Genomic DNA, 10,539 nt, shown 5'->3' with positions numbered 1-10,539 from the left:
TTATCGTCTAATTATCGCTTAAAATTATGAAAATAATTGTTTTCCAATATTATTTCCAAATATTATTATAAGGCATACATAATCGGTTAGGTGATATTGCAAAATATTTCTTATAGCCATAATACACATTAAACATTATTTTTATATCAAATCAATAACATATCAATAACTGACGTCCATAGATCTTCAGCACAGATATTCTGCATATAATTTTCTATTCAAATAATAACCATATAATTATGCAAATAATTATCTGTTTCATAAATATGAATATTAAAACGTAAAAAATTGTAAAAAAGATTATAAATTTCAAGCAAAAATTATTTTTACACAATTACATATGAGCAAGTTTATCAAAGTTATTAATTATTCAAAGAAAGATACAAAAAAATTAGCTTTTTTATTGTCATGTAACTACATTTTAAACCCCGTGCTAATTTAATAAAATTTATATTTTATTGGAAATGTCATTTCGCAAATTTTATACAAGGATTGTTATAGAAAAATTAGATGTTCATATAAGAAATAATAGTGTTGCTGTTGTTATTTTTCTATTTCTATCAGCATTGTAAAGGAAAAGTACCGCTACAATATTATCTGGATATACGAACGGCTTACGTCGAAGGTCAAAAACCTTTTAAAATTATATTTATGCTATTATAATATAGGTGTCTGTGTATTTTAAATGATATCCATTATAAGTTTTATGTAATCGATTGGTTTAAATGAGTTTTTAAATCGATTTCTTGCTATTTTACCAATTACTTACATAATTTTCCAGATAGTCTACAAATAATCTACAAGGGATTTTAAATAGCATATTAGAGATTTATTATTATATAGTAGATTAAAATAAATATTTAAGGAGGGACATTTAAGTGGTGTAAAACAGTTTAGCGCAATGTTATAAATGTTTAAATTAAAAATATATTTGAATAACGTTACAGAATACGTAATGTTTATTTTAAATTGTTCATTGTAAAGTAAATACCAAAGCCAAAGCTCTATTTAATAATATGCAGTTTTAGTTTTTTCTACGAATACGAGGTAAGTTAATATAAAAGACACAAGAGATATATTTTTAATATAATAAAATATCCATTAGTTTATCGATCACATACTTTGTTTTCCAAAGTTTCCAAAGTGTTTTAAGAATTAATTTATATTGCACTCTGTGAAATATAATGCAAATTTGTTTTACGATTGAAATTGAAATTATATTTTCTTAGAAGTTTTAGTCACTTTTTGAAGACAAATGTCGCGTACAAGGTTCATTAAAAACAGTCATAACATATTTTTGCAATTTCATTGTGATTCTAGGTAATTGTAATGTAAATACCGATAGAGTGTAGTTATGTCATTAGAAAGGTAATGCATCACGTTCAGTAAGTCCAAGTTGGAAATCCGGAAATCAGGTATGTTTATGGTAAATAATCGTTCATCTCTGTTCATGATCGCTCGTAAGGCGCATTAGTATGTTGTGAGTGTATTAAGGAGAATGGGATGAGGCGAGGAGTCCGTAATTTCCGCACGATCTCCGATTCGTTCCTTTGAAGTCCGAAGCTTGAATCAGAGCTGACGATGGTGTAGAAAGCCACGTGTATTAGTAATTAGCGGGGATATCGGATTCGCAAGGGCGTTACACTTTGCTCGGGTTCTCCGGTAGTCAACGCAGCGCGGATTACAGATGAAGCCGAGTTAGCGAAATTGTGATAATATGGTCGAGTGAAATTATCGTAACGAATCATTTATAAACACCACTGGAAATCTTGTGAAATTCGAAACGTATAAGCACAGATACATAGTATTTGAACATTATTAAACAATTGTCATATTTTTGGAGCTATAAACTATAGCGTAAAATGAGTATTTTTGATGACGATATGTGCTTTGTCTAAATAATAATTACATTAAAATGTCTACCTAGGGAATTAATTAAAATTTAATGCAAAAAGTACGATACATCACTTTGTATCGCATTTCTCTTATGATTTTGTCATCATTTACTAATTGTTTATCATGCGAACATTTATTTGCATGTAGAAGAGAAAAAGCTTCGTCTCTCATTTCGATGCTCGTCTATGCTTGTTTGTGACGTTAGGTCTCATTTTTTATACACACAAATACACCTGGACTCTCTCCCGTGTCAACTCTCACACTTTGCTTACAGCTTCCCGAGCATAGACTTCCTCGCGGCTATACACTCCTGTCACAAAATCCACTGCGCCACTCTCGCAGCATCCCGCTCTCTCTCTCTTTCTATCTCTCTCTCTCTCTCTCTCTCTCTCTCTCTCTATATATATATATATATATATATATATATATATATATATATCTTTCACTCTATCTCGCTCTCTCTCTTTCGCGCTCGACATCCCTTCAATAGGTGCGAAGAGACGCACAGGTATACCGGCACATCATCTCCCCGCTCCCACATCCAACCTTACACGATGATCGGCGCGTATCTTTATCTCACGAGCGCATTGGAGCTTGGGAAGTCAAGACAAGATAAGACGACTTTTCGTGTGCGTGTCGTACAAGCAATTTTGGCCCGGGCCAAATAGCCCATCAATCATCGGCGAATTTCGGCAACGTGCCGGACAACGCCGGCGGCAGGGTATCATCAACTACGTAGAGTTCTCTAGACTTTCTCTCTCCCGCGTCACACACACACACACACACACACGCGCGCGCGCACCCGCGCACACACACATTCATTCGTGCACACACGGAGTGAGAAAGGCAGAGGAGGTGGTGGTGGAGGTGGGTGAGATGGCGAAGGTGGGAGCAAGGGGGGGGGGGTAGGCAAGCCCGAGCTTCACACATATATATATGTATATGTATATGTATATATGTGTATATATATATATATATATATATATATATATATATATATATATATATAAATAGCACGATTGCCGAAAAGTTAAGAAACAGAAAAAGAGGCTCTGTCGTTTTAATGACGAGAGCCGATGCTTACGATGTATACTGTCGATGACTCGTATGAAGAAGATGATGATAATGATGTCAATGATTTTCAACGTAGTTTTGAGTAGAGGGGTCTATCGAAGTCATGAAAATTCGGATACGCAGCTCATACGAGGCTAACGCATTGTCCCCTATTGCCCGAATCATCGAGGTATTCAGATATTTTGATGACTGTACCAGATGGATAATGACTGCCAGATTTCCGTTTCATGATTTGGGATTGTAAAAATTTGAAAGATTCTATTAAAATATGTCGATCAAATATTACAATTTCAAGCTAGGATCATATATTTTTATTATTGTTTCTAAAAGTTTAATTGTCCATTCGAATTTAATTATTATTTCCATACATATACGTGCGCGCACACACGCACGAACGCTAGCGCACGGACATACATATATCAATACAAATGGAAACACATACGCGCCTATGCATATAGGATCACCCACCTAGCCGAACATCCCTTATTCACGTATATATACGTTCCCCATACACACACGCACTCGTATGACAATAATCGTATATATATATGCATAGAGAGAGAGAGAGAGAGAGAGAGAGAGAGAGAGAGAGAGAGAGAGAGAGATGTTGTTATTGTAAAAATTGTCATTATAATCGATAAATTAGATTATATGATACGAATCAATGAATATTATTATAAGTAAATATTTTACGGTTTAAACAAATATATTTTTAAAATAGTCTAATTACTTAATAATTTAAAGCGTATAAAACCCTATGGAATGCAAATTTGTAATCATTTTCCGGATATGACTGATGCCAAATAATTCAATATAAATAGATTAATGTTAACGGCGATGGCACAAATTGATGGACAGTTTTTAAGTAATTTGTTATTTAATAAATTGAATCGAAGTTTTAATATAAAAGGTTTGTACACGTTAATGGATATTGAGCGAATGAAGTATTCGTTAACAAATATCAATCATTAATTTACATTTAAACAATTTTTACAAAATTAACTTATAAACTTTCCCAATAATTTTTATTATATTAATAGAATAAAAATAATAAAGATCTACAAAATTTATGTGTATATATTTACTGTATACATTATTACAAAATTTTAAATGTATTGCTCACCACGTGCTAGAATTTAAAAGTATGTTAAAAGTAAAATAAAAATACATTAAAATTAATAATCATTCACGATAAATATAAATATAACGACTTCTTTATTAATACTGACGTTAAATTGGAATTGTGAATAACGAAGGGAAGTAAAAAAGCTATAAGTAATATAATTCTCGCTGTAATGTCTAAATTCGAAATTGACAAATGGCAAAATGTCTAAAGGCCAAATAAATAAAAGAAAGCTTGTCAAATCACCCGATGTTTCATTAAGCGGATAATACGAATAATCTATGACAAGTATAACTGGCCAAACGTTTCACGCTCCCACTACATTAGCTATCGGTTTTCTTCCCCCAGCCCCTTCAGCCGCGTCACGCTGACCTCTTCATTCTCATCCCTACCGCCTGACCACCCACCTACCCACCCACCCACCCACTCGACCATTCCTTGGTCTCCCCTCCTGGCCACTTAACAAGCGGCACGCGTTCTTAGTCGCGATTGCCTCCTCGCGGCTCTGCTCGCCGCAGCCGCAACAACATGCGGGCCGCTTTATTAACGACAATTAACATTCCAAAGTTTACGATAAACGTTCCTCCTTCTCCCCACTCCTCCCTCTCACCCTTTCCTACTTTACTGCGTTTCGAGTCCGAGGACAGGCGATTTGCAGCCGAATCTCGCAGTTAAAGGGCCCTTAGGCCCGGGAGCACGGTATGCAAAAATTCTGTCCAGACTACGGGCTTCACCTTTATCCTCTTATGGACTCAGCGAAATTCCGCCTAGATCTCGCTAGGAGCAAATTTACGAATCCGGCCGCTCGGCAATAATCGCAAGCCCTTGAATCACGACCGCGTACGTACGTACACGTGCCGCGACACGTATACACGCGTAGATGAGGATGCGGCTGATGTTGCCAACTCGTGCGAGGCATCGCGCTCGGCTGAATGTGTCGCAAACGGCCGGCCACTGACGTGTGCCATTCCCCGGCGAACAGAAGAGCCAAGGAGTCGAGTCCTCCTTCGGTGATTCGAGACGCGCGACTGTCGCCGCCGTTGCCGCTGAGTTGAGAATCCCGCTGCCGCGACTTGGAGCCGACGGACTCCGATAGCTCGTCGTGGCTCTGCACCTCCGTACACGAATACTTTCTGTCTCGTGTTGTTGCGATGAACGGGCCGATGAGCCAAGGGATGATTCGACAAGCCAAATAAGCTTTTGTGTCTCTGTTAGATTTTTTGTCTGAGCATTTAACGACCGAGTACGATAAGTACTTGTGTATTTGTAAAGCTTTTGTTAATTGTATTATGTAATAGCTCGTTGTATCCGACTTACAAAAGCAAACAAACCCTTTGTTTCGAATGAATCTTTTGATTTTCGATGACTGTCTTTACATAGAAAGTCTACACGCCCCATCAATTTCTTTGATTTGAAAAGAAATTATCTTTTTGGCACTTGAATTTACTATAGTAAACAGTAATGTTGCATTCAATTTGTAATAATATGTACTGTAAATTTACGAGGCATTATTGCGATTGAAATATTTATTTATTTATTTATTTATTTTTTTTTTTTTTGTAGTTTGCATAGAAATTACACAGCTTAATACTCTTGCATTAGTGTGCAATATAATTTCTTATATGAGCATTTTCTTATGCGATTGAATATTCTTTTCTTTAGATCCGTTCCACAAGCAATACGGTATACTTGATACTTACGGAAATTACTATTCAAGATTTATTATTATTGTTCTTATTATTATTGTTACTATTACTGTTACTACTACTACTACTACTATTATTATTATTATTACTAACATTAATATTATTATTATTATTATTATTATTCAGTTACAAGTAGATTTTACGCTCAATGTAACTTCTTTGAACGCGTTGTTACAATATCTACACTGTCGAACGAAATCGCTAATTGAGACTTTGATATTTGATCTTATAGATTTTGAGATCTACTCGCGATTATATTAATTGAGGGTGGTTTGATAATGTCTAAATATAATATTATTCATTAGAATTGCTATTATTTTTTCAAAGTAATTGATTATTTTCAATCAATATCATACATACAATCTGAAAATTCCCTAAAATTTCATAAATCTGATAATAACGAATCTGAATATTTTTTCTATTTTTTTATATTTGTGATTCAAGCAAGTAGTTTCGAAAAATAATTTTCCAGCAAGTAGCTTTGATAGATAATTTTAATTCACTGATTTTGCAGTTATACTAATAATAATTAATATTATATGTATCCTTATTTTAAAATTTTATGAATCTATTTTCATTAACTTTTAATTGAAAATTTAATTTAATAATATTCTTCATTGGTGAAAGTAATAGATGAATGACGTAATATTTAAGCGCTATTAGGAATAGGAAGAAAAGATGTAGAGTAAGGTAGGCAAAGATTAGTTGAAGGCCGTACAACTGAATTGTTTTAAGAAAGTGCACAATTTTAGCTTAAAATAAGGATCTTATATATTCCTGAAAATGTGAACGATTATTAAGCTCATATATGTAATTCGTCCTCCTGAACGATATAGCATAAATACTCTTTATTTTCCTAAATATTCTTGTTATTATTAGACGAAAATTGTTTTCAATTAACACGAAAAGCATCAATTAATCGATTGAATATTAAATTTAATTAATTAAATTTAATTCATCTAACGTAATGTAATCGTTAACTATCACATTTCATATAATGCAATAAATACATAGAATACTATAAGTTAATATTATTGTTTATTAATATTATTATGAGTTGTTATCAGATATTATTTCATGAGAAAAATATTAGTAATAAAAGCATATGCACACATATTGGCAATGTAATATAAAAAGTGTAAACGATGAAGAAAGACGGTAGTTCTAACAAATAAAATAAATTACATTTAATTTAGCCAGATTGTTCTCAATTAGTTTTATTTAAATGTAATCTCACTCAATGACGCCACATCTAAACATCTAAAATTTACCAAGTAGGTAAAAATAAGTAAAAAAAAAAAAGGAATTTAGTGACGAGGGCAATGCCTAGATAGGGAAGGTACTAGGATAACGGATCCTCAATGCCTAAGTTGTCGATCGTTTGACTAACGTGCACACTCGAGTACGTGCTACATTCAATAATGGCCGCGGTAAGACGCGAGCAAATCCAGACGAAGCGGCTTCGTGGATCGCCTATCCGAAGGAGAGCAGAAGCAGCCGTCGCGGCAAAAAGTGCGGGAAGCCGATGGGCGGAGCTCGTGCAAGTAAAGCAGCCCTATCGGCAGCTGCTCCCCTGTCCCGAAGATTTACCGGCCTCCGGTTACGTTCGATGCACCATTATGTTCTTTGATTACACGGGGCCGACTGCATCGTTGGTCAAGGGATAACCCGGCGCGGCTCGAGCCATCCTAGGAAAGCGACGCGGCCATGATAAGAGCGGAGAGCTTTGTCGAGTGTGTCGGCGGCGGTGCCTTCTCGGCCATTATTCAAGCGACCACTCGCGAAGGTCCCGAGGACTTTTCTCTCGTTGGCTCTTGGTGCTGCGCGCCTGCGATAAGTCAGGAAGTGCCAGGAGCTCGAATTGCAAAAGAGTCGAGGAAGTGCTCGCTCAGAGTCGTGATGGCTTTTCACGGCGTAAGGACTCATTTATTACGGCATTTCTCCATTACTATTATTTTTAATCGGACTTTTACTTCATTAAGTAGCGTTACTTCCTATGATTATCGTTACCGTTCGTTCATTGGCTTTGATTAATTTTACCATTTAAAGCGTAAAAAACATGCATAAGCACACAGAAGAAACACATACATATTGCGTTATTATATTAACATTTATTGTCAAAGTATTTTTATTATTATCCATTTTTATAGAATAGACTTGAGTAAGCTGATAAACATGCTGCCATAATACTAAAAAGCAAGGAATCAATCTTGCAAATATAATGTTCTAGATGATGAATTAACGAATAAGACTTTAAATATTTTTAAGCAACTAGTTTTCTATAATATTATTCAATCCCTAATAACTTTCGAATATTTCTATGCACAATATATGCCTAATAAAAGTATGTTGCATTAAATAATTATATCAATTTACGATTTTGATACTATTAATATTTGTATTGTTATTTTATCGATAATCTTATAATTATAAGTAATTTACCTTTATTCTACATATTATATATAGGGTGAGCAAAAGATCAAATTCAAATTTTTTTATAACTTTACAACAATTTATAATAATGATCACTAAACACAATAAAATTCATGCCAAAATGTTCGATGAAAGACTGCACACAGACATATACAATTATATAATACAATTTAATAATACAATTACATTATTTAAGAATAAAATTGAATAAACAAATAATAATTTTCATTAAATTTGTTCATATCTATTAGTATAAGCTAAGTGCAGTAATTCTTAACATTTAATAAATACTGGATCTAATCTTATAAAATTATATTCATAAATTATTTTGACTTTTCAACAATATACTTCCTGTTAATACATACTTTAATATCTAAAAATACTTTTCGAGTAGCTGTATAATAATAATAATCATCATTTTTAATTTAAATTTCTACATTACAAAGTGATGTATTGGTATACAACAATACAAAGGCTGCAGTAAATTCATTTAAGTTTCATGGAAGAAAAAATATATAATAGAATTTTATTTCTATTATTTATAGTTAATGAAAAAGCTTTGCATAAAAATGAGAGAAAATTGTATTGCAATTGAAAAAAATATTATTAAATATTTATATATTTTACTTTAATATCATATATTATTACTACTATGAACATTTAAAATAAAAATGAACTTTATCACTCATATGCTGCAGTTTTAGTTACTTTAGATATTCAAATTTATAAAAGAAAATAAGTTAAAATTTTCTTTGTTAATTATAACTATTAAATAAATTAATTTGAATTTAAGAATCACCTTTGGAATTAACAATTTAAAACTATTTATAGAATTATATAAAAAAAAAAAAACAACTATAATGTTAAGTAAAGATACATATACTTTAATTCGCTACATATATTTTTATGATTGTCAATTTAATTTTTAACGCAAGTATGCACACACACACGCACACGCGCGCGCGCGCGCGCAAACAAACAAACATTCAAACACAGGTTTATTTAAATATGTAATAGATATGATGAAAAATATATGAAAACATGTAGAATTTTTAGTAATCGGAGTAATACTCACAATTGGAGATCTTCATTGTTTATGTTTAAAATTCATTTAACCAACATAAATTTGACTTTCTTATAATTTAAAATTTATATCATTTTAATATTATTATCGGTGAATCCTTAATTTTGAAAGAAATTTATGCTTATAAATATAAATCATTGTAAACGATACAAAAGGAGTGAGAAAAAAACTAGATGAAGAAAATTCTCTATCCTCAACGTCACAGCAATCCAAGGTATTTAATAGTTTAGTAAAGTAGTGCGTAAACATTGTTTTATAATGCAGTTTTATTCTATGATAAAATGATGTAGAACATGGGTAACAATAAATTGTTAGTACAAATACTGCAAATAGAGATTATAAATATCATAAAAATTCATATAAGTATTTAGATTTATTAACGAGTCTTAAAATAAACTTATAAAAGAAGTTAAAAGTTAAATATTTACAAAACAAATTTATCGAAATTGTCGACCTATTTTATAAAAAATTTCAAAAGCCTCAATAATTTTTAACATGCTTATCGATAAATATTTCACTAATTTTCTCTATCTAATTTGAATAGGTTAAAAACTTTTGAGATAATTGTAGCCTAATCATTACGAAGACGAGTAATGAATAGCAAATACGAGGACATTCTGTACAATAACATTAATAATAGTTAATTTACTTCGCTTAACATTGAGTTTCATTATATGACATATAGACGAGTCAAATATATTCTCTTTCTTAGGCAAGCGTAATAAATTATTCTACATATCTTGATTATTTATACATAGTCTTATAAATAGTCTTTAACTTCGCCCAATAACAACGAGAGCAATTTGGGATTTTTCATTCATCAAAAGTTCGTTCGTATTTTTTATATTCTGTTTAAAATCTTCGTCAGCTTCAATTCTTTTACCGTTATTGGTATTAACATTGTCACGTATGTACGACATTTTCGATACAAGAGTTGAGCACACCTTGAAACATACACTTGATCTAAATAGGAGAATAATTGGATGTAAATAACCAATTTACGATTATACAGATAAAGACAGGTATGGCGCAGGTGAGCGTATGGTAATCCTTCTTTTATAAAAATAAACGACAAAGACAGGTAAAAAAATCGACTTATCGAGCTCGGGCATTCGGCTCGCTTCGGCTTTAATCGTTCGTAAAATTCACGTGGGTGGCGTACTGCTATCGGAGCGCAGCTGCGTCGGCGCGGCCTCGCTGTACGCGATATCAAAGACGCTCTT

The 10,539-nt window shown here is 32.6% G+C and overlaps 1 protein-coding gene across 1 annotated transcript in view; it reads right to left on the bottom strand.

Moving 5' to 3' along the window:
• Positions 1 to 10,461: 10,461 nt before the first annotated feature.
• Positions 10,462 to 10,539, bottom strand: part of LOC105363851 (microtubule-associated protein futsch-like) — a 4,885-nt gene continuing 4,807 nt past the window's right edge. Inside the window, exon 7 of the mRNA XM_011501650.1 lies at positions 10,462 to 10,513. Within this exon, the coding sequence (XP_011499952.1) occupies positions 10,462 to 10,513 (52 nt within the window). The remainder of the gene's footprint in view (positions 10,514 to 10,539) is intronic.

Source organism: Ceratosolen solmsi, unplaced genomic scaffold (assembly GCF_000503995.2).
Source record: "Ceratosolen solmsi marchali unplaced genomic scaffold, CerSol_1.0 scaffold28, whole genome shotgun sequence".
Classification (NCBI taxonomy): Eukaryota; Metazoa; Arthropoda; class Insecta; order Hymenoptera; family Agaonidae; genus Ceratosolen; species Ceratosolen solmsi.
This window is presented reverse-complemented; position numbering and strand designations above follow the sequence as displayed.